This window comes from Saccopteryx bilineata, chromosome X (genome assembly GCF_036850765.1).
Source record: "Saccopteryx bilineata isolate mSacBil1 chromosome X, mSacBil1_pri_phased_curated, whole genome shotgun sequence".
NCBI classification, from domain to species: domain Eukaryota; kingdom Metazoa; phylum Chordata; class Mammalia; order Chiroptera; family Emballonuridae; genus Saccopteryx; species Saccopteryx bilineata.
The window spans coordinates 107,694,038-107,719,757 of record NC_089502.1 but is presented as its reverse complement, the minus strand read 5'-3'; the positions used below and the strand labels follow the sequence as shown (position 1 = coordinate 107,719,757).

General features: G+C 37.5%; 1 protein-coding gene across 3 annotated transcripts in view; it reads right to left on the bottom strand.

The window, feature by feature from the left end:
* The window catches only part of F8 (coagulation factor VIII), a 210,351-nt gene that overhangs the window by 32,627 nt on the left and 152,004 nt on the right, over window positions 1–25,720 (bottom strand). Inside the window, exons 14-21 of one of the 3 annotated variants that reach the window (XM_066249411.1) lie at window positions 19,052–22,151; window positions 13,521–13,674; window positions 11,026–11,238; window positions 10,507–10,735; window positions 10,113–10,295; window positions 8,003–8,119; window positions 7,087–7,158; window positions 5,778–5,863 (exon numbers count right to left, since the gene is read on the bottom strand). In XM_066249411.1, coding sequence (XP_066105508.1) covers window positions 5,778–5,863; window positions 7,087–7,158; window positions 8,003–8,119; window positions 10,113–10,295; window positions 10,507–10,735; window positions 11,026–11,238; window positions 13,521–13,674; window positions 19,052–22,151 — 4,154 coding nt within the window. Of the gene's footprint in view, window positions 1–5,777; window positions 5,864–7,086; window positions 7,159–8,002; window positions 8,120–10,112; window positions 10,296–10,506; window positions 10,736–11,025; window positions 11,239–13,520; window positions 13,675–19,051; window positions 22,152–25,720 lie in introns of those variants that run through there. The other 2 variants (XR_010727831.1, XM_066249412.1) reach the window with 2 other exon arrangements.

The window sequence follows — 25,720 nt, the reverse complement described above, 5'->3', positions numbered from 1 at the left end:
TTGAAATAATTGAGGCCCCATTTCCTCTACTTATATCTTTTGTGCTGCACATATAAATCCACATAACCTAGTCCTTTGCCCATATCCAGCCTAGTCAAAGCCAGTTTCCAATTTTCTCCCCTCCCTCCAGACCAGTCCCTACCTTAACATTTCTATTAGTGATAAAGTCCTATCCCTCCTTCAAATGTTAGTCCAGAAACCATTTCTCCTAGGTAGCCTTTCCTGACGTACACAGATAAATTTCATGCTGCTTCTTCTACGCTTCCATTTCATTTTGTACAATGACTTCATTATAACAAATTATTGTACCATATTATAAAGGTTTGTTTGCTTATCTGCCTTCCTTAAGGCACTGAGATCCTAAAGGTGATGGACTTGTTTGAATCACCTAACCCTTGTTTCTCAACTTCTTTATCTGTAAAGTGGAGATAATAATGGTGTCTATCTCAAAGGGTTACCAGAAGGATTAAAGAATTAATACATGTAATGTGCTGCTGAGTTCAGTGCCTGACACATACTAAACAATAAATGCTAGCTTTTATATTCTCTCTAACCCTAGCACCTGACATGGCATCTGCTATAATACTGATGCTTAGCAAATTTTATGGAATTAATGAGTGAAAAATGGCAGAGTGGTAAGGAATGGTTAGATTTAAAGAAGAGGGCATGGACCATGCAAACATTAAAAGGGATATCCACTACAGGAATTTTGGCATTAGTTATTGCCTTAACAAGCAAGTCAAACTTACTCCTCACAGTTGTTTGGCACACTCGATTGGACTGGTCATGACTCTTTTGCTTAATAACTGTCTCCTTCAATTGACTGTAACATTCATTCATTCATTCATTCATTCATTCATTCAAACAGTGTGTTTTTTTATTTGTTATGTTCCAAGCACTGTTCTAGGTCCCAGGAATACAATAGTGAGCAAGAAAAAAAAGTTCTGCCCTCATGGAACATACTTTTGAGTTGGAGAGATATACTATCTATTATATACATGTTTTTGTTTACAGCACCAAGTAGTGATGAGTGCAGGAGAAAAATGAAGCAGGGTAACAGAACAAAGTATGAAAGTCTTCAAAAGCTACATTTCTGTTTTGTTTTTTTTAAGATTTTATTTATTGATTTTATGGGGGGAGTGAGGAGTATCAGTTAAAATTTGCTTCAGTATAGTTGTTCATTGCTTGCTTGTTGCTTGTCATATATGCCTTGACCAGGCAAGCCCAGGGCTTCAAACCAGTGATCTCAGCATTTTAGGTCAACGCTCTATCCACTGTGCCACCACAGGCCAGGCTACAGTACTGTCTTTTCCCAAGTTAGATGGTATTTCCAATGAAAACACTTCATTTTTTCTCTTGGTCTCATGCCATAAACAATTGAAAATACCAGGTATAAAAATCATTCTTTTGTTGAATTGGCTTTACTTTTTCTTCATGAAGCATATGAGAAGTTTTTTTTGGACTACTGACTATTGTACCTTCTAGTAGTTTTTAAAAAAAAGATTTAAAAAAATTTATTGATTTTAGAAAGAGGATAGAGAGAGGTGGGGGTTGGGAGAAGGAGTGGGAAGCACCAACTCATAGTAGTTGCTTCTTGTATGTGCCTTTACTGAGCAAGCCCGGGGTTTTGAATTACTGACCTCAGCATTCCAGGTTGACACTTTACCCACTGCACCACCACAGGTCAGCCTAGTAGTTTTTTTTTTTTTTTTGCTTTGAGAGAGAAAGAGAGAGAGAGGGAGAGAGAGAGAGAGAGAGGAGAGGGTGAAAAGCATTAACTCGTAATTACTTCACTTTAGTTGTTCATTGAGGGTTTTTTGTACATGCCTTGACCTTGGGGGTGTCAGTGACCCCATCTGAGCCAGTGACCCTGTTGCTCAAGCCAGTGATCTTGGGTTCAAGCCAGTGACCCTGGAATCATGTTGATAATACAGCGCTCAAGCCAACAACCCTGTGCTCAAGTCAGTGAGCCCACACTTAAGCTGTAGACCTCGGGGTTTTGAACATGGGACCTCAGCATTCCAGGTGGGTGCTCTTTCTTCTGTGCCACCACTGGTCATCCCCTTGTAGTAGTTTTAATAAAGCCTTGCCAGACTGTTTTTCCACTTACATTCTGTAACTGATGAATTCTTGGCAAATTACCAATGTTATCTACTTCATCTTCTTGTTGTGCCTCTTCTACATTATAATTGGAATGTTGGAGCAATTTGGCAATTGCAGATTTAATGTTTCTACCTATGTGTCCAGCCCAATATTTGAGTGTGACAGCAAGACACATCTCTATGAGGAAGTAAGCAAGGTGGTAATGAGTCGCATAGCGTACAAATACAAACATTACAGCTGGACATCTCCATGGAGCTTGCTGACTGCCTGCTGCTGATTGCCTGGTCTTGGTAACCCAATGCTTCTCAAGTCAGCCCAGTGTTCTCATGCCTGGTAGCCTGGCTTTTGTGCACTTGTCAGGTCTTCTCCCTAGAATAGATGGCTACCCCAACTCTCCTCCCTATCAGCAACTCTCCTCAACTCCAACTTCCTGCCTGCTGGCTCTCTGGAACCATTTTTTGTTATTGCTTTTAATTTTTTTATTTTTCAATTACAGTTGACATTCAATATTATTTTATATTAGTTTCAGGCATAAAGCATAGTGGTTCAACACTTAGATAATTTATGAAATGATCCCCCTGATAATTCTAGTACCACCTGGCACCACACATAACTATTAAATTTCTTTGTTCTTTAAAGTTACCAGATCAAGAAAATGTGTATGTGGACTTAAGTAAGACAGGTGGCAAAAACACCTTAAATATCAGGTGATTTAATTCAGATTGGATGACAATACAATTAGGTAAATTTATAACTGTTTCAATTTCCATGCATAAATAATGGTAGTTAATAGGTGATTAGCCTAATGGGAGCATTCTAGAAATGGTACAGTATAATGATTATGAATTAAGGCTGTGTGACCAACTATCAGATTTGGATTTGGCTCAGCCACTTATTGGCTTTATGACTTGTGGCAACTTATCTAACTTTTCTATGCTTCAACTTCCTTATTTGAAAAGAAGATGATAATAACATTTACCCCATAAGGTTGTGGTGAGGATTTAATAGCTTGCTTTGTTTTAAGCACATAGTAAGAAAGCCCTGGCTATTTCATAACTTTGCTAATATATAAAAAAAGTTGAGTGAGGAAGTCAGTAAATTATGCGAAATTGGGAAAACTAGGAAATACTTTGAGAGACAGAATCATGGCAAACTAGAACAATGTGCCAAATCTAATGAGCAGAATCTTAACAGAGTATATCACTCAGGATTCTTTGACATGAAAAAAAAAACACTCTACTAGTCTTATCAGGTTGTGTCCAGTGAGGGAGATATAATGCCCCAAATGGACATGAGGATGCTATGACAAAAATAAGTACATAGAACAGATGAAGGGCAGCCAAATATATTAAAACGTCCACTACACAAGGATATATGTAAGGTCTAATGAAAGTAATAGCCACAGAAATACAAGGTGAGAACATGTAGTTTGGCAGCCTCACAAACAAAGATACAAACAAAAATACATAGGGATTAATGAACAGTCCCTTCAAATTACGTCAAACAAAAAAAGATAAGCCGATGTAGCTCTCTGGAAGCTGATGTGATATAAACAGATGTGTTCTTTGCATCTGCTTACTGGTAAGTCAGTTTCTTTTCTTTCTTTTTTTGTTTTTTACAGAGACAGAGACAGAGAGAGGGGAAGATAGGGACAGACAGACAGGAAGGGAGAGAGATGAGAAGAATCCATTCTTTGTGTGGCATCTTAGTTGTTCGTTGATTGCTTTCTCACATGTGCCTTGACTAGGGGGCTCCAGCAGAGCGAGTGACCCTTTGCTCAAGCCAACGACCTGGGCTTCAAGCCAGCAACCTCTCAGCTCAAGCCAGTGACCATGGGGTCATGTCTATGATCCCATGCTTAAGCTAGCAATACCATGCTCAAGCTGATGAGCCAACGCTCAAGTCGGTGACCTCGAGGTTTTGAACCTGGGTCCTCTGTGTCCCAATCCAACACTCCGTGTCCACTGTGCCACCACCTGGTCAGGCAGTAAGTCAGTTTTTTTTCCTGGACTCTTACTTATTAATTTAATCTCAGGAAAAATAAAAGAACAGATGCCATCTCACAAAAGAAAATAATATGTAAGGGAATGTTCTCAGCCAACAAAGAAGAGAAAGAAGAAAGTTGGTACATTATGAGGAGTGGATGGAGTGGTGGGAAGTAAGTGGTAAAATGTGTACATTAGTCTCACTGCAGGCTGTAAGTACCAGAGGTGTGAGGCATGTTAGGTTGAGAACAAAGGTGGAAGCAGAAAAGTTTTCTCCCTTTTCCTGTTTGGGCTCTAGAAGGAACCTACCCTTATGATTAGGCAGAGAGATTGCATTGGCAATTCCAAGTTGACTTCAGCTCTCATGTGGCATGAAAGGGACTCAGAAGTTCCCATGTGTATGCCCTTGAAGGGGTCACACTCATGACTGACCACACATTGACATAATATTTTTGTATGTATCATGTTAAATAAAATATAATATTAAATGCATTTCACATGTTCCTTTTATATATTTTTTTAATTTTTAATTTTTTATTTTTCTGAAGTTGGAAATGGGGAGGCAGTCAGACAGACTCCCGCATGCGCCCGACCGGGATCCACCCGGCATGCCCACCAGGGGGTGATGCTCTGCCCATCTGGGGTGATGCTCTGTTGCGACCAGAGCCATTCTAGCGCCTGAGGCAAAGGCCAAGGAGCCATCCTCAGTGCCCGGGCCAACTTTGCTCCAATGGAGCCTTGGCTGCGGGAGGGGAAGAGAGAGACAGAGAGGAAGGAGAGGGGGAGGGGTGGAGAAGCAGATGGGCGCTTCTCCTGTGTGCCCTGGCCAGGAATCAAACCTGGGACTCCTGCATGCCAGGCTGACGCTCTACCACTGAGCCAACCGGCCAGGACCACATGTTTCTTTTATAATGTTACTACTAGGAAATGTAAAATTACACATGTGGTTTGCATTATATTTCTATTGGACAGTGCTGCTCTGGAGGAAATAGAGAAATGAGAAAATCTGAGAGACTGAGTCATTTAAAAAGAAATTGAGTTAATCTAAAAACACTGTTTCAGTGCCTGACCTGTGGTGGCGCAGTGGATAAAGTGTCGACCTGGAAATGCTGAGGTCGCCGGTTCGAAACCCTGGGCTTGTCTGGTCAAGGCACATATGGGAGTTGATGCTTCCAGCTCCTCCCCCCCTTTCTCTCTCTCTCCTCTCTAAAATGAATAAATAAAAAAAATTTTAAAAACACTGTTTCAGCTCTTGGCTCCAAGTTAGTTCACAAGATTAGACTAACTTCAGTAGGTGTTTTCTACTACCCAGTGGTATTGAATTTGTGAAGAAGATGGATTCAACTCTCTAAAATAAGTAAGTCACATTCTCTTGGCTTGGGTAATGGGAGATTGAGCCTATTTTTTTTAAATAAAGAGATTGGAGGACCACAGGACACCTAGGCAGTTGGAAGCATCTAATAATAGAGTACACGATCTTGGGAGGTGGTGAGTTCAATATTGTAGAAAGTATTCAGATGTTCTAATTCCAGTAGAAGGATTAAAAACACCTAAATAGAACACATTTAGCATGCTCAATTCTATTCCTGAGTTCTTTCCTCATCTGTTACCGGGAGTTTGATGAAAATGTATAAAATAGATGTATAGTGCTATCAGCTTGCAAGAGAAATATGTGACACATTTTCTAACCTTGATCCAGGAAAAGGGATCCTTGGTGCTCCAGGCATTGATTGATCCAGAATAATGAAGTCTGGCCAGCTTTGGGGCCCACTGTCCTTTGCCCAAGAAAGGGGAGAGAGATTAGATTCAACTGGGTTGGTTCTAGACACTTAGGAATAAAATTACTCTCTTGAGAAAGGTTAATCCTAGCTGTGAAGAAGATAAAGGCATAAAGTACAGTAGTATCAATTATTAACTACTTAAGTGTTTTTTTTCTTGCTTGCTCTTGTTCTTTTTATTTCCAAAAATTTAATAATTTTGTGGATCATTAGCACTTCTAATTAGCTGATTCTGGAATGTGTTACCAGCACTACTAAATATTGTTATTTCTATATTATGCAATTTATGTTCATTACAATTAGAAAAATTAGAAAAATAAAATATAAGTAAATATAGAAGCAGAAAAATTACTCTTCCACCTAGAGAAAGATAATTTTATTTTTAAAATTTTATTTTAAAAATTTCCGCCCATATGATGGGTATGCAACATAAATGAATGACAAGATAATCTGGACATGTTTTCTTTGAATATATGTACCCTGATTTATTGATATAACCCCATTAACATTAATAAAAATTTATAAAAACAAAAAAAACAACAAAAAAAATTTCCCCCCATAAAACAGAGGTTGGCAAACTTTTTTCTGTAAAGGGCCAGATAGTAAATAATTTTAGCTTTGCAGATCATCTGGTTTCTGTTGTAATTATTTAGCTGCTGTTGTAGAGTGAAAGTAGCTATATGATTGTTAATAAATCATATGTGGCTGTGTACTAACATAAGACTGTTTATGAATTTCATATAATTTCCTTATGTCATATTATTCTTCTTTTGTATTTTTCCAATCATTTTAAAATAGAAAAATTGTTCTTAGCTTGAAGGCCATACAAAAACAAGTGGCAGGCTAGAACTGACCTGTAAACTGCAGTTTGTCAAACCCTGTTCTAAAACAATGTTTGAGAACTTTCTATAGATCCTATTCAAGCTTAACTATCACTGCTCATAAAAAAGTGTAGCCTCTTGTTATAGTGAAGAGAATGGACTTAAGGGAAGCAATACTGAAGGAAGGCAAGACATTTAAGGAGGCAGTGGCATTATCCAAGTGAGAAGTGATGGTGGCTTGAATTAGGATTGTTACAGTGGGAAATGAAGAGAAAATAGATTTGAGAGGTACCTATGGAGTAAAATTAATAGAAGATATAGATACAGTGGTTACCTGAACTTTTCCAACAAAAGTAAAAAAGATGTCAGGCCAGTTCTTAGAGAGAAAATAATATTTACCATATTGTCCTGAAGCTGTAATCTGAAAATCTTTAATGTGGCCAGAAGCCATTCCCAGTGGAGTCTGACACTCTGAAATCAAATGAAGGGAACACAATAGCTAGAAGTGCAGAAAATTGAGCTTCACAAATGCAAGTCAATGAAATGGGAGAATACCAACAAATGCTCGTATCTTTTAGGGTTTACTGTGTGCTAAGAATTGTATGAAACATTTTACTGTATAATCTCATTTAATTCACCCCAACAGGTAGGTACTAGAAGTATTCACATTTTTTAGCTGAGGAAATTAGGGTCTACACATGAGTAGACCAGTGGTTTTCTTACTTGTTTAGGGTTAAATCTCAAGTTCCTCCAAACAATATTTGTAAGTTATCATTAGTAGTTGAATCAAAATTAAGTTTCAAAATTTGCTCTTAGAGATCTTGGAGGTGCACAAAGTTGTGAAAATGAAGAGGTATATGTATATATATACATATATGTATATATATTATATATATCTCTTCATATATAAATGTATATATATTTAAGATATATATATATATATATATTTAGCACCAGTTGTTAAATACAGGGTAGAGCAAAAGTAGGTTTACAGTTGTTCATATGGAAAATAATAAAATAATCAATAAATAATAATACAAAAATAATCTGTTACATTTACTCACAACTGTAAATCCAATTTTGCCTCACTCTGTATTTAGATCTTCACGTTCAAAGTGTTCAAAGCTTCAAGCATAATTGTTCTCCTCTGAAGACTCTTATGATTTCTACCAGCAATATTTATTCACTTCAGATTGAATTATGACTATGAGCTTATATTTATTTCTTGACAAAGGCAACTATTCTAGGAAAGAGAAAAGCTGTATAGATGTAGGCTGAGTGCAGGCATGGAGCCTCTGCCCACAGTGCTACTCACTCTTGGTATACACCAGAAATAGAGTGCTCATCCCAGCTTGTAGGTGTTCACCAATGAGGCATTCTATCCGCCAAATTCCAACTTTAGATGGTAGCATTTCCACTGTCTCAAAAACACCTTATCAAAAACAAAAGGAACAAAAATATCTTTTTTACTAAAAATTGAGCCTGAGATACATTGGCTTATTCAGAATATCAACAGAGATCTACCTAAGTCAGTTCTACCACTGTTGGACCTCAGGAACCCAGAGTGCTTGAGATTTGACCCCACAGTTGGAGGCACTAGAGATTGAGTTCTCACAGCTCCCCCATTTTGGGAAATGAGAGATTGCAACAGAATGCTTTGGTGGTAGAAACAGGAAGAAGCTACTGCATTAGACCTGTACTCTTAGGGTTTCTCAGAGCCACAGGTGTGTTTCTCATTGACCAGATGCAAGCTCCCTGGGAGAGAAAAGTTAGGGAGGTCCTCCCAGATCTAGTCCATTAAGGTTGCCTTGAGGGTTGAAGTAACCTCAGCAGTAAAAAGCTGGAAGTGAAGGATCAGGGACTGAGGAATAAGTGAACAATTACCTGAAATAAAGATTGAATGAACCAGGTGAAGGGGATTTAATGATAGAGGGTCCAAAAAGGGAGTCTCTGAAGAACCCCTGGAATATTCTCTGCAACAAGAAGAGCTAGCCTTAAATACCTGCTGAGGCACAAAGTGTGAAGCTTGCTCGCTACAGTGGTGCCAGTTGTAAGTAAATAACAACTGTCCATTCCCTTACCTTGACCATGCTGGATTTCAAAGCAGCAGTCAGCAAGGAGTTGTGGGAAAGAACAGTAAGCATAAGCTAGAGAAACACAGGACTCAATCATACCTCCCTTCCCCAATGCAGGCTTTTAGCCAGATGGAGGCTCAAATTAGGGAAGGAGAGATTCAAGTTAAATCAAGTTCAGAATTTTTACAAATATCTTAGTGTGGACATTGTAATTTCTGATGAATTATATTTGTGATGTAAAGTGATCACAGGACTGTTTATTATTTAAGATAAGAATAAGCAGAAAAGTCATGGGTATTAACAGAATTTTTATGCAGAAACAGGGCAAGTTTATTCCCACTATTAAATCTGTTTTAAAGGGGTAGTAGAGAACTAAAATGAAGTTGTGTTTTGATCAAAGTTGTAAGTAGTGCTTAATCAACATACTGGTAACAGATATAAACAAATCACTGCTTCTATAACTACTGGTGCCATGTAGGATTTGAGGTGAAAAAAATCCCCTTTTTTCCTAGGAAAATGTTACAACATTAATTATCCATTTATTCTGTTCCATTTTCTTTATAGCACATTATCTGTATCTGAAATTATCATGCTTATTTGCTAATTTATTTTTTATCTTTCTGTAGGGTAAAGTTACTTGAAAAAGTAAGTTACTTGAGAACAGGAAATTTGTCTGCTTTGTTCACTGATCATATTCTCAGTGCCTAGACCAGGGGTCGGGAAACTTTTTGGCTGAGAGAGTCATGAATGCCACATATTTTATTTATTTATTTATTTATTATTTATTTTTTATTTTTTTAAAAGAGAGTCTTTTTTTTTAAATTTTATTTATTCATTTTTAGAGAGAAGAGAGAGAGGGAGAGAGAGAAACAGAGAGAGAGAAGGGAGGAGGAGCTGGAAGCATCAACTCCCATATGTGCCTTGACCAGGCAAGCCCAGGGTTTCGAACCGGTAACCTCAGCATTTCCAGGTTGACGCTTCATCCACTGCGCCACCACAAGTCAGGCGCCACATATTTTAAAATGTAATTCTGTGAGAGCCATACAACGACTCATGTGTGTTATGCATTATTCAATAAAAATTTGGTGTTGTCCTGGAGGACAGTTGTGATTGGCTCCAGCCACCCACAACCATGAACATGAGCGGTAGGAAATGAATGGATTATAATACATGAGCATGTTTTATATTTTTAACGTCATTATTTTTTTTTATTAAAGATTTGTCTGCGAGCCAGATGCAGCCATCAAAAGAGCCATATCTGGCTCATGAGCCATCAGTTCCTGACCCCTGGCCTAAACCATTTCCAGTAAATATTCAACAAGTACAGTAGGTAGAAGAAAGAGCACAAACCTGGATAGAGGTTGTAGACTGCCATTTTATACTCGTCTTTTTTCCGTATAGTGAATACATGTCCACTGAAATGAATAGAATAAATGTTTTCATTGCTGCCCATGCTGAGCAGATACCATCGAATCCTTTGATCTTGAGCCATTACTAAGCCAGGTAGAGTATCCATTACATAGCCATTGATTGCTGAAGAAAGTAACACAGAGAAGGCTGTTAAAATCTATTATACATATTTCTTTTCCTTCACTACAATAAAAAATATTGCTTCCTATCACGGTTACGCTCCTATACACATGCTCTCAATTCGTACAATGTCCAAGTCTCAGGCGCAAGGCTCATTTGGCATAGTGCATGCTGCGTTTCACAATGACTAACATTTAGGTGTGGGATATATTACCATGGAAGCGATAATTTTCTTTGAAAGCGGGATCCTCCATCTGGTTGTAACAGGGAGCCCTGCAGTTCCTTTCCATGTTTTCATTGAAGTACCAGCTCTTGGTCTCATCAAAAATAGTGAAAAACAGAGCAAATTCTCTCACTGTCATCTGTCTCCCATAAGCAGAGTTTAATGTGTTAGTGCGGCAGATTACAAGGGGTCCAATCAAGCCTGAGTGCATATCTTTTTCCTGAGAAGGAAGACATCAATCTTGTGAGTATGAGCTCTCTCACTTATGAACCAGAGTGGATTTCTCATCAATTTTTATGCCACTCCAAAGTACGTCCCATCTTCCCACAGTATAATTCATTCTCCTCAGTAGATTCTAGAATGATAGTTCTAAGACACAAATATGATGCCACCTTCCCCTATTTACAGCTTCCCATTATACTTAGAATAAGTGACAAAATTACTAGAAGATATTGCAAAGACCATTTCTTTTAAACCAGAAAATGGCTAGCACAATGTAAACCTGCTTACCAGGTCAACATCAGAAAAATAAGCCCAGGCTTTGCAGTCAAATTCATCTGTAGTGGGCGCCATATGTTGCTGTACTTTCCAAAAATAAGTTCTGGTTTCATTAGGCTTGACAAACTTTTTTCTCGGTTCTTCTCCTTGCCTCTGATCTTCCTCATAAGAAATAAGGCTAGAATAGAAGGAGTAAGGACGAGAGGCCTGGTTTTTGAAAGTTACCTGCGGAGTGAAATAAAAAAAATACAAGTAATTTGGCATTTACATTTCAAATAGTAATGCTTATTTTGGGAGGGCTTTATCCAAGTTTTAATACCCACAGAAACTGGCATAAGATGGATGTTGTTAGAACCCAAACCTAAAGATCTACATAGGAAATTCTGAGGAATGTTTGAATTTAAAAAGTTTAAGCCTGACAGGTGGCAGCACAGTGGACAGAGTGGTGATCTGGAACACTGAGGTTCCAGGATCGAAACCCCGAGGCCACCAGCTTGAGCACGAGATCATTAACATATTCCCAAGCTTGCTAACTTGATCAAGTGTCACTGGCTCAGCTTGAGCTCCTCGGTCAAGTCATATATGAGAAGCAATCAGTGAACAACTAAAGTGAAGCAACTACGAGTTAATGCTTCTTACTCTCTGTCTTCTTTTCGTCTCTTCCTGTTTCTCTCTCTATTTCTCTTTTTTTCTCTCTCTCTCTCAAAAAAGGCATGCACTCAAATTTTCAAAGGAGAAAATTCCTAAATACAAAAAAGCATTTCCAAAGTAAAAGGGAAAATATCACCACAGGGGGTTTAAGAGACCATGATCTCAAATTCCAGAATGAATGCAGTATTTTAAAAAGACTCATTTTCAGATTTGAAAAAATGATAAATATTTCACAGAACATAGGAACAGTAAAATAAAATTCAAGGCAAAAACATTCACTCATAATCCCATAATTTTAGGCCCTTCTATATCTACAATGTAAAGCATCAATTGGGACAACGAATGACTATATTTGTGAAAAAATTAAACTAATTTGGCTCTCACAATGCACCAAAATAACTTCTGGTCTGTAGAAATTACTGATGAATTAAAAAGTTAAACGTTAATAAATTAAACTGTAAAAGAAAGTTCAAGAAAGTACAGTGTGTCTGTAAAGACATGGTGCACTTTTGACCGGTCACAGGAAAGCAACAAAAGATGACAGAAATGTGAAATCTGCACCAAATAAAAGAAAAACCCTCCCAGTATCTGTAGGATGATGTGTCAGCATGTGCGCATGCGCAGATGATGCCATAACACCGTGTATACAGCGGAGCAGCCCACGACCATGCCAGTCGAGATGTGGACGGTACAGAGGAAAGTTCAGTGTGTTCTGTGGCTCGCTAAATTCGAATCCGTGACCACAGTGCAACGTGAATATTAGCGCGCTTATAACGAAGGGCCACCACATAGTAATAACATTACTCGGTGGGATAAGCAGTTGAAGGAAACCGGCAGTTTGGTGGAGAAACCCCGTTCTGGTAGGCCATCAGTCAGTGACAAGTCTGTAGAGGCTATACGGGATAGCTACCTAAGGAGCCCTAAAAAAAGCTGTGTGTGAGCCCACATCGAACTGCACTGAATAGGTATGAAACTGGGAGAGTTTTCCTTTTACTTGGTGCAGATTTCACTTTCTATTGTCTTTTGTTGCTTTCCTGTGACGGGTCAAAAGTGCACCATGACTTTATGGACACACTGTATAGGTGACTTTAAGAAAAAAAATCTCTGTTTAAGGAAGAATTTTTAAGAACATAAAGCTATAAAAGTGTCATAAAAGAAAGATTCATAGGTTACTCTCTAAAATATAAAACTTGTTTTAATTTTAAAACCACTATATATAAAATTAAGAGACAACAAACTTGGAAAAATACTATTCACTAAAGTCAATGCTTATTAATAAATCAATGAGGTATAATAAATATATGAGGTATTATAAATTAATAAAAAAGCACTTCCTCCAAAAATGTGAAATGTGCAAAGGACATTAACAAATAATTCATTACAGAAAGTTGCAAAATGTTCATGTACATTGAACTTTTAGAATTTTATCCTAGAAAAAGAGTTGTGATTGAAGCATTATTTAAATAGTGAGAAATAACTATCTAAACAGTTATTCAAATAAATGGTTAAGTAACATAAATTCATATAATAGACTGTTATGCCATCACTTTAAAAAGATACTTAGGAAGGGTTTTTAAATGACACAAGAAATGTTTATGACATGATATTTAGTCAAAAAAAGTATAATTATACATTTTATAATTTTGAATACATAAATAGCTGAATACATAGGAAAAAATAAGAATGTACACCAAAATGATAACTATGAGATTATTTTTCAACCTCTTTATTTTCTATATTTTAAAAATTTCAAATGTGAGACTGTATTATTTTTTTTGAGACTGTATTATTTTTATTCGCAGAGACAAAAAATGTACACGATTAGTTTTACTGTAATTCCATTGTCCTCAACTCACCATGATATTGTCTTCAACTTCTGCTCTTATACATGGCCCCAGGAGTCCCAAGTGTTCATTTAGTTCTCCACGGTATAAGGGCTGAGTAAAGGAGCCATCAGTAAATTCCTGAAAAACTGCCTTCTTGAACTGAGGGACACCTCCACTCTGAGCCCTGAAGAAAAAAGCAGAAGAAAAGCACTATCTTCATGGGCCAGGTGTATAGAAATACCTCATATTGTTGCCTTCTTTGTGTTTGAGATAAATTTAGTGAAATTGATTATAAATTGAAATTGTAATTGGGAAGGGAGGGGAAAAAGAGGGATTAAAGATAACTTTCAGGATTCTGATTTGGGCAAATGGGTGGATGGTAATGCAATTCACTGAGATAAGGAACCCTAGAGGAGGAATAGGTTGGGGTTTACAGTTTTGGACACACAAACATCTAAGTGCATTAAATTAGTAAATACATAGAGATTAGGAGTTCACAAAATAGGTCTATATCAGTGGTTTTTCAACCTTTTTACACTTGGGAATTGGTGACCTAGCTGGCTGGAAATAGAAACATACAACAAATAATGGTGCAACATGGTACAAGCTGGTGTTTGACTTCCAAACTCCACATGTACAATGCATTGAATACTACATAAGTTTGTCTAAATGATTTTTGTCTATTGCACATGATTTGAAAATATTCTGCAAAGTGCAAAAGCTTGTTTACACAAACCTACCAGTTTCAAAGATATCTAAGACAACGTCAATAGTATTTTCATTGATGATTCAGGCTGATAAGTGACGATCACCCTGAGCATAAGCAAATTTGACTACGATCTTTGGATCTATAATCTTCATACAACATCAGGGTGGTTAACACTTTTGCCGGCCAGCTGGAAATTTCTGGTGAACTGGCACTGGTCCATGCATGGACCAGCGGTTGAAAAATACTGGTCTAGATGAAGCTTATCCATAGTTAGATGGTATCCAAATCATGTGAATGACTTATCAAACACAATGTCAATTTTGTTATAGTTTTATCTTACTCGGCATCTATGAAATATTTGCATAGTTATCCACTCCATCCTGCTTGACATACTCTCTCCCAGTTTCACTTAAGTTCTATGAAAGCAGCGGTTTTTTCTTTGTTTGTTTGTTTTGTTTTTTGTTTTTGTGTTTTGCCCACTGGTATATTCTCAGCAGCTGGAACAAGTGCCTGGCATATGGTAAGTGCTCAAAAACTCTTTGTTGAATGGATGTAGGGTTTATAAACATATCGTAAATATAAGAGAATTCCAGAGTTCAGTCCTTGGGCCTCTTTTCTTCACTTAAAAAATCTGTTAAAATTGTGAACTAAAACCGTACAACAAAGGGCATAAAACAAATGCTTTTGGTACAAAAATGCAAACATCATCCAGATTAAGAACTTTGCCAGCAACTCAGAAGACTCACTGTCTTCTCACCTTTCCAATAACATTCTCTCCTTCCCCACTAAAGGTAACCACCATTCTGATGTTTATGATAACTATTTCTTTGCTTTTCTTCATAATCATACTACTTATGTATACAACCCTAAAGAATATAGTTTAGCTTTGCTTGTTTTTTGAAGTATGTAAATGGGACAATATTATATACATTCTTTGGTTTCTGGCTTCTTTCACTCAGCATTATAGTTGTGAGATTTACCTACATTGCGTGTGGCTGTAGATTGTTCATTCCCATTGCTGTATAATATTCCATTGTATGAACAGTCCACAGTCATGGACATTTGAGCTGTTTCTAAATCTTGGTGCTTATACAAAGTTCTGCTATGAACCTTCTTGTAAATGTCTTTTGGTGAACATATACAAACATTTATGTTGGGCACATATGGAAAATTAAAATTGCTGAGTATGCAACTCAGCTTTGTTAGATTCTACCACACTGTTTTCCAAAGCTTCTGTACCATTTTCTATTTTCATGAGCAATGTCCGAGAGTTCCATTTGATTCAAATCTTCACAGACACGTGGTATTGACTGTATTTTTACATTTTGGCCATTCTAGTGGCTGTATAACGTTGTGTCTGTTGTTTTATTTTGAATTTCCCTGATTAGCAATGAGATCGAGCATCTTTCTTCATGAGTAATAGTCTACTTTTGTAGAATGCCTATCCAAATTTGGGTTATTTGTTTCTGCCAATTTTTCTATTAGATAATCTGGGGGGTTTTTTTGGAAATTGATGCAAAGGAATGTAGCAAAGAGCCTTGATATGAGTCCTTTGTTGGTTATTTGTGCTTTAAACATCTCCTATTCTGTGACTAATCTCTCTTTTTTTTAGTGTGTGTGCACATATTGCAAGAGAGAGAGAGAGGGGGGGGAGGGGAAGGGAAAGAGATGAGAAGCATCAACCCATAGTTGTGACACTTAATTTGTTCATTGATAGCTTCTCATATGTGCCTTGACTGGGGGACTCCAGCCAAGCGAGTGACCCCTTGCTCAAGCCCACAACCTTGGGCTCAAGCCAGTGACTATGGGATCATGTCTATGATCCCACGCTCAAGCCGATGACCACACATTCAAGCTGTTGAGTTCATGCTCAAGCCTGCGACATCACGGTTTCGAACCTGGGACAGGTCGACACTCGATCCATTGCACCACTACTGGTCAGGCTCTATGACTAATCTTTTAATTTTATTTTCTTATATTTTGATGAGCATAAGTTCATAATTTTAATGTTGTAAAGTTTATAAAATATCTTCATGATTACTGCTTTTTGTATCTTGATGCTGATTCTCTTTCTTTCACAACTCTGAGGTTAAGATATTTATTTTTTCCATTTAAGAGACTCATTGCACTTTTATTTTGATAAAATGTTCCTAGGTGTTGATTTTATTTTTATTCATCTTGTTTGGGATTTGTTGAGCTCCTTAAATTGAGGATATAATTTTTTTCAATTTTGGAAAATATTCAGCTATTACCTCTTCAAATATTGCTTCTCCTCTAATCACTCTTTCCTTTCCTTCTGGGATTTCAAATAAAAATAGGTTAGCCCTTAATACTTTCCTCTATGTCTCTATTCTGGTTATCTGTTGCTGTATCACAAACTACCTAAAAACTTTTGTGGCTTAAAAGAGCCATTTTATTATTCTTGCTGATTTTGTTAAGTCAGGAATTTTAGCAGGGCTTGATTAGGTAATAGTCTTGCTCCTCATTGTGTCAAATGTGGCCACTCAGGGGTATTAAACTGGCACATGGTATGATCTCAAAGGTCTGAAATGGTTTCAATCATATATCTGGTGCCTTGATGAAGAATGCTGAAAACCTGGAGTTATTAGCGACTTTTAATCAGAAGGCCTACATATGACCTTTCCAGCATGGAAGTACCAAGGTAGTTAGATTTCATACATGGTGGCTAACTTCTTCCAGAGAGACCATCTCAAGAGAACTACATGTAAGCTGCATGGTATTTTCTGACCTACCTCATGAATCACACAGTATCACTTCTATCACACCTACAAGTCACATATTTCTGTTATATTCTATTGGTTACATATGAATCATAATGCCAGCCTAGATCAAGTGAAGGAAAATTAAACTCTACCTACTGGATGGGAGAGTGGCAAGGTCACATTGTACAAGAGCATGTAGGACAGGATATATTGGCACATTCATTTTTGGAAAACATAGTTGGTCATAGTGTTTTATTATTTCTTTTGTATTTGCCATTAAAAAATCTCTGCATGTTGCATTTCATATTATTTCTTTTTACTTACCCACTAGTTCATCAGTTTTTTCTACATGATGCATAGGTATTTTAATTTGATGATTCCTTGATCTTAAGCAACAGTTTTTAAAAGAGGAGCAAGGATGGAATCAAGTGCAAAACTAGAGAGGTTGGTCTTAGAAACACAGTCCATTTATTGTCATAAACATGAAGACAGTAAATGGGTATGGAAGTTGATAAATGTATTGGAAGTTCGTGGAGGTTCATTGCACAGCATCAGGTAAGAGTGAGAAAGGGTGTTGAGAATGGGCAAAAGGTTTTGGAGATTTTAGGGAAAAGCAGAAAATGTAAGATAGAGGAGAATAGGAAGCTGGTGAACTAGAGAAATATTTTATCATTACTGTGCAGCAATGAGGGCACATTTGAAGTAGAAAACATGGTTGGCAAGTGACAATGAATAATAAAGAGGACACCTATATTATTTGACTACTGCTCATCTCTACTACCTTATTCCACAACCTGTCCCACTCCCCCACTAGTTTTTCACTGTATTACAGTCATGGCAGTCCTTTTACATTCCTCATTCTAAACATGTTCCATTCTCAGGGACTTTGCACTTCCTGTTCCCTTTGCCTGCAAAGACTTTATCTAGAGGTTGGGTCAGCTGGTTTCTTTCTTTTCTTTTCTTTTCTTTTTTTTTTTTTTACAGAGACAGAGAGAGAGAGTCAGAGAGAGGGATAGATAGGGACAGACAGACAGGAACAGAGAGAGATGAGAAGAATCAATCATTAGATTTTTGTTGCGACACCTTAGTTGTTCATTGATTGCTTTTCTCATATGTGCACTGATGGGGGGGGCTACAGCAGACTGAGTGATCCCTTGCTCAAGCCAGCGACCTTGGGTCCAAGCTGGTGAGCTTTGCTCAAACCAGATGAGCCCGTGCTCAAGCTGGAGACCTCAGGGTCTCAAACCTGGGTCCTCCGCATCCCAGTCCGATGCTCTATCCACTGCACCACCGCCTGGTCAGGCGGGTCAGCTGGTTTCTTGTCCTCACTTACGTCTCAACTCCACAGTGGATTTTTCTGACCACCACAGCTAAAGCAATACTCCAAAATACTCCAATGTTACTCTCCCATATTATTCAATTCTATCTTCTGAATATATAATCAAGACCCCCTATTTTTCTACTAATTTATTATCTTTTGTTCTCCCCAATAGAATGTTAGCTTCTACTTTGCTGCACTTGTGCTTACAAAATTGTCTGGCATGTAGTATGTGCTCAATAAATATTTGTTTACTGATTGACTCTCCTTATGTTTATCTCCCAAATTTCTCTGTGCTTTCTTTTCTGTGCCTAACTCTTTTTGCTCCCCTAAATTTGCTCTCTGTATCCTCAGCACCATGGGAAACAACTTTTCCTACATCCTCAAACTTTTTACCACACACTTCACTTCTTCCTTCTGCCTTTTAAGGGCTCTCTCATGAAACTATGACTTCTATTGCAGCTCATAAAGCTGATAGGTAAAGTTGACATTCTTCCTACTCTCCATTGCTGCTTCTTGACTCTGACTCTTTTGTCCTTTTTTAAGCCCCTCTCCTCCTCCATCCTGCCAGAGTATGAGTTTCATGCCTCTGAATTTACCATCCTCTGACTTTCATTGTTTGTGTCATCATCTAATCTCGAATTTCCTCCTCAGCTTCATCTAGATTTGCCATCTGGTTCTCAGGGTTCCTTTATAAAGCAATTTTGGAGTCTCACTGAAGCAGCTTGCCTGTGCCTTTTCTGTTGTTTCTGCACCTGGTAAAGTCAAATATCATAAAAGCAAGACAAAGCAATAATCAATATATCCATACCTGTTTCTCAGTGCATGTGGCGATTTACTCATTCCATAATCCCAGAGCCGCTCCACTGCAGCAATAAAATAGTGTCGTGTTCTCTTTTGAAAGCTACGTGGGCCTTGATATTCATCATCACCATATATATCAAAATCTCTCTTCATTTCAATTGAGAAGGCATCATCGTAGTCAATTTTGTCCTCCTCTGGCTGAAGAGTAGTAGGGGTTATTTCTCTTTGATGGCGTTTCAAGACTGGTGGATTGTGAAAGCACAACCTTCCAGTTTCTCCTTGCTTTGCCCAGGTGGCTTCTCTTTGGGGCTTATCTTGTCTTTTATTTACTGCTGCTATTGAATGATTGTTTTTATAAGGGTCTAAGAGTAAAATGGTGTCTTTTGTCTTAAGAACTATGTTTTTTTGTGACTTCTTTTGGGGTTTCCACCCTTCTTTTGGTATCTGGGTAGCATATTGATTATCCCAAGCAAGGAGATTTAGCACCTTGGAAGAAGTCTTTTCAGAGCTTTCAGCTGCCCATTTCAGAAAGGGCACTCGTTCAAGTCTATTTACTTTATTCCATCTAACAGTGTCCTGTGTTTTCTGAAACAAGATCTCTTCTATCAGATCCAGGTGGCTAGGAGAACCGTTGCTAGTTTTTGTAGGGAAAGAGTCTACCTGATGAACATGAACTTTAGGAAGCAATTCAACTTTGCCAGATGTTTTAGACAAGCCTGATTTCAAAATAACAGTGTCCTCAAGTTTTTTGTATATTAGTGAGTTTGTGGCACTTTTCCCCAGAGACCTAATCTTTTCTTGCCCTCCAATCATTTCCAAGGTTAAGAAGGCTGAGGAAATATTTTTTTTGGTTCCCTGTACAAAATGATTGTTTTCTTTAATGCCAGAACTTCTCTCCCTAAGAGTATAACTATAGTCAGATGCTAGAAGATGAGAAGAGTTGTCTTGGGATGGGATCTTGTTCAGATCTGCAGGTCTAATTGATGGAAATGCTGATGCCTTTGCAATGGGTGATGCAGAGCTATTTGTTTGAATGGTGCCATGGCTTCTCATACAACAATCTGATAAGAGAGACTGAGTAATGGCCCTTTTCTTTTTCTGATGGTACTCTATCTGTGTGAGGGTGCCCTGGGTAAAAAATTTCATGTTTTTGGACCACTGGGTTGAGGTATCATTCAAAGGTACTCCCCCTTCAAGCTTTATTTTTTCTTTTGGGAGTATGAATTGTTTTAAAGCCTGCTTACCATGTTGAGCAATAACATGCTGACTTGGATTAGGAGATATCCTTGTGGTGCTTGGATACCTCTCTAACACTTGCTTTGTTTGATTTCTCAAATCTTCCAAGTTTGCTTCCTCTCTTATTTTTGATAAATGAGCCATGTTAATCTCTGCTGTTTTTGTTGAATCCTGTAATGACCCGGTGTCTTGAAGTATTGGAGTATATGTCTCCTCATCTAAACTGTCTACATTCTGCTTAGTATCTGGTAAGAAAAACTTCTTCAGGAAATTCTTAGTGCCATTCACTGCATATTCATGAGGCAAACCTTCATTCTCTTGGATTAACTTTTCCTTTCTTTCTATATTTTCCTGGAACATTTTTTCTTGATCAAGTGTATTATTTTCTTGGATATTAGCCAACTTAGTAAAAAATATGCTCTTGCTCTTTGGAGAAATCATCTCTTTGAGTCCCGGGCCCTTTGTAAATTCATCTTCTTCTACTACCACTTTATTCTTCTCTGACAAGAAATTCTTATCTTTTACATTTTTTTCTGATTCTAAAGATGTCAATTGCTTTGGACTAGGTCTTTGTCCAGAACTTAGGGAATTATTGTCGTGCGTCCATTCTACCCAATTTGCTGGATCTAGCAAGAACAGCATCTTGAAAAATGATTTACCTGAATTTTCTGCACCTTCTGGAATAGCGCCTTCTTTTTTTTGATGAACCATTTCCATAATTTTTGATGCAGTAGTTTTATTTAATACATAATTTAGTCCCAAAGCTGTAGTATTTTTGTCCATAAACATTTCATCATGAATCAAAGAAGTCACTTGTTGAACCTCAGCATTATTTTTTAATATGTCTTGCCAGACTGATGTGCTATTCTCAATTAATAATGTTGGGTTATCAATGTGAGTCTTTCTATTTGTTGTAGGCTTGACTTGTGTCTTTATTAAAGAGACATTAACTTTGAATAAAGAATTACCTTTGGTCAGTGAAGCAGGTCCATGAATTCTTTCCTCTTTAAACAAACTACTACTCTCCATTGATAATACATTTCCTTTCCGTGAACCTTCTTGACTATTCATTAAAGCTGCTTCTAATACCTTGGAATCATTATATCCCTTACTTAAGGCCAAAGGTACACCAGACCCAATAAGGTGAGATGCATTTTTGTCAAGTACAATGATGCCTAATTGATTACTAAAGTGAACTGGCATATTTGGAGGTCCTAAGGAACCTGTCTTTTCAGTATCTGCTGCCAACTTTTCTAATGGAATTGTTGCTGAAGTCATTAGATTATTTGATAAACTAGAACTTGCTAAATCAAGTTTCTTCAAATCTACTTTTATAGTTGACCCCAAAGTCTCATTTAATCTTAATTGTAGTTCTGGCTCAAGAGTAAATACTCTGTCATCACTGTTATGAAGCTCAGGTCTGAGATGTGCCACTTCAGATGGGCCTTTGTTTCTTTCTACTGCTCCAGGTAAATGATCATCAGCCTCATATGTGGCTTTTTGGAGATCAGATAAGGCTAATCCATGTAGACTAGGATTCTGTCTCAAGAGCATCAACAAATTACCAGAAGAAACATTTAGAACTTCATGCAGTGGTAATCTTTCTCCAGACCAAAGGTCTATCTTCTCCATATTATTTTCTGGAGTTGCAGTGACCTCAAGCTGCTTTTGCTTAGTGCTGGGGTGCCTTGAATCCTGGAAGAAGCTTCTGGGTTCAATGACAGGATTTTCATTCATCAAGGAAGTTGGAATGTCTTCATATCTGTCATCATAATAATCACTAGTGTTTGTGTTGCAACTAGAAACCTTCAGTAAGGCTGTCATGCCTCTGTTTCGAAAGTCTGAGTTGTGGCACCCCAGAACCCACAGACCTGGAGATGAGGAAGAATAAGACTCTGGTTACTCATAACCCAGGTCCCAAGCTAATTTTGTGTTAGAAGGTATCTACTATTTTTAGATAAATATAAAAAGTACTAGTTGGTACCATTATATTTACAAGTAATTTGGTTAAATCCATGAGACATGTAAGGGTAGTTTAGCAGTGGTAACAAAAGTGGTTTTTGCATTGCTATTGTTGTGATATATCTATTTGTAATCATAGAAAAGTGCTGTGATTAAAAGTTAATAGATGTTGGAATAAAAATAGCGAAATGTAATTATCATACGTAAGATTAGAGAATCTTAATCACAAAACTCTGATGATGCCAATGACTTAATTCAGGGAAATTTAAATAGACTACCTGTTATTGTTATATAACATAGTGACACAGTTTCTACAGTCAGATTGCTTAGGTTCAAATCCTAGCTCTATCACTTAGCAGCTGTGTGACTTTGAGCAAGTCAATTGAGTTCTCTGTGCTCCAGTTTTCTAATTTGTAAATGAGGCTAATAGTATCTAGACCATCATATAATTGTTTTAATCACATAGCACAATGTCTAACATCTATCATCACCAATTTGCGGAATAAGTAAGTACAAAGGAGCAGAACTTAGGTTCAGAATACATATACAAATCTCACCACAATGTTAGCAATATTAATTTCTACTGCAGATAGGATTATCCAAGTGAAGGAATTTCATGGTAGTAAAGTAGATGCAAAAGTATAAAAATACACCTTTACCAAGCTACTCATCAGGTACCTAAACAACCTTATCATCAGATACAATATCTGCAAGCAAAATCTTAACCAAATCTAGCTTTCCCTCAAAAGGAAGACTTTCCCCAATGTATAGTTCCAAAGAGCTCTGTGAAACTATGGGATTCCATGGGAAAGGTTTCTATGATCGAACACATTTTGGAATTAATGCACACTGCACTTTATGTGCAGCCAGATAACCAATCAAATGGGAAATGAGAATACAAACATTTTATAATACACAAAGATTCAGAAAATCCACCTCTAATGCAACCATCTTCAGGAAGTGATTAGAGAATATTTTCTATCCTGAGGGAGGATGAGAGTCTAGGAGGTCAGTATCTAAGCAAGAAAGAATATTTTATATATGTAATATATGATATGACTATTAAAAAAGAGAAAAATTAAAGGAAAAACATTACAAGAAGAAAGGAAAACAATTAGAAGTTTCAGTTAAATAAGTTATAAAAATAAGAAATGTAATCCTATTTGGTTCCACAGTGAGCATTTATGTACTTCACAATGATTTCACTAAAAATAGGGATATAAGTATATCATATGTTTGGGGGTTGAGAGCCCATTTTAATGATATTTATTTTGATTCCTGGCCAGGGTACATAGGAGAGACGCCCATCTGCTTCTCCAACCTTCCCCCTCCCCTCTCCTTTCTCTCTATCTTTCTCTTCCCTTCCTGTAGCCAAGGCTCCATTGGAGCAAAGTTAGCCCAGGTGCTGAGATTGCTCCATGGTCTCTGCCTCAGGTGCTAGAATGGCTCCAGTTGTAACAGAACAACACCCCAGATGGGCAGAGCATCACTCCCTAGTGGGCTTGCCAAGTGAATCCCGGCTGGGTGCATGCAGCAGTCTGTCTCTCTGCCTCCCCGCTTCTCACTTCATAAAAATACAAAAAACATTTTAATTGATTAATTAATTAATTTATTTATTTTAAGTGAGAGTAAGGGAGATAGAGAGACAGACTCCTGCATGCTCCTTGACTGGGATCCACCTGGCAACCTCTGTCTGGGGCTGATGCTCAAATCAACTGAACTGTCCTCTGTGCCTAAGGGTGACAGTTGAACCAATCAAGCCACTGGCTGCAAGAGAGGAAGAGAGAGAGAAGGGGGAGAGGAAGGGGAAGAAAAGCAGATAGTTGCTTCTCCTTCTCCTGTGTGCCCTTTAATCCCTGGTTAGGGATTAATCCGTCTGCATGCTGGGCCAACACTCTATCCACTAAGCCAACTGGCCAGGACACAATTTAATGATATTTAAAGCAAAGTTTTATCATATAAAAACAGGTTGGGTCACAGTAGACCAGATTGGAGCTGAAATGAATAATTTAAATAAGGTTTTTGACTCTTAAAAATTTCACTGTTATAACGTAGACAAAACTAATATCTTCTTTTTCCTGAGGCAGACATTAATTAGGTGAGAAAATGAAAATTAAACTTATAAACAGAACCAGGACTGGAATGACATACACCAAACTCTAAGAAGGGTCTGTAATTGAGAACAGTGATAAAGAGAGACTTTAGTAATATCTGTATTGGATGAATTTTTGCAGTAAGAACATCTTTTTGTATTACATGTATGAATAAAAATAAATTTAAAACCATTAATTAATAAATCTCAATCCAAGATCTTAAAGAGTTGTTTTTGATGAAAAATTCAATAAAATAAATAACCAAATAACAACAAGAAGTTCCACATATATAAAATTTGAAATAAAATGGAGATATAAAAATCATAATTCCTTTGAAGAAAATTCAGCTGCCATTCTCCTCCTCCAACTTCTGAAACAGATATAAAATTGCCTGGCTAAGTATAAGACTTGGTCAGAACTACAAATATATGGGTCAGTCTTCCAGCTCAGTAAAATAACTGGGGATTTCAGTAAACTAATTTTGTAAGCTGTTGTCAATCGTGGAAGTTGTTTCTATCTATGTAACCCAGAGAGCCCAGCTGACCACAGTGAGTAGGAGCACATCTCAGGCTTTAATAAACAAGAGCTCTTTAATCATCCAAGGATAGTACAATATCCTGGTATGGAATAATAAGCAATCTTTTTTAAGGATGATGTCCATATATATTTACTGGCATAGATAAGCATCAAATATATTATTAACTGAAAAAAGCAGGCTACAAAACATGATATAAACAGCATTCTACTATCTATTTCTATTATTTCAAGTTCTTTTTAAAAATTTTAAATTTTATTTAGAAAATTAACTAACACAGTGACATTGATCAATAAGAGTACATAGGTTTCAGGTAAATATTTCCATAGCATCTCAACTGTTGATTATGTTGTATACCTATCAACCAAAATCAAGTCAATTTTTGTCACCTTATATTTGTTCCTCTTTACAACCTTCCCCCAACTCTCTCCTGTACCGCTCCCCAAACCTCCTTCCCCCTGGTAATCACTTCACTTTTATGGGGTCTCCAAACTTTTTACACAGGGGGTCAGTTCACTGTCCCTCAGACCATTGGAGGGCTGCCAAATACAGTGGTCCTCTCACTGACCACCAATGAAAGAGGTGCCCCTTCCAGAAGTGCAGTGGGGGCTGGATAAATGGCCTCAGGGAGCCACATTGTGGTCCGCAGGCCGTAGTTTGGGGACGCCTGACTATGTCCATTACCATGAGTCTCAGTTTTATATTCCACCGATATGTGAAATCATATAGTTCTTAGCTTTATCTGATTTACTTATTTCACTCAGTATAATGTTTTCAAGGTCCATCAATGTTGTCATAAATATCACTATGTCATCATTTTTTATGGCTGAGTAGTATTCAATTGTATATA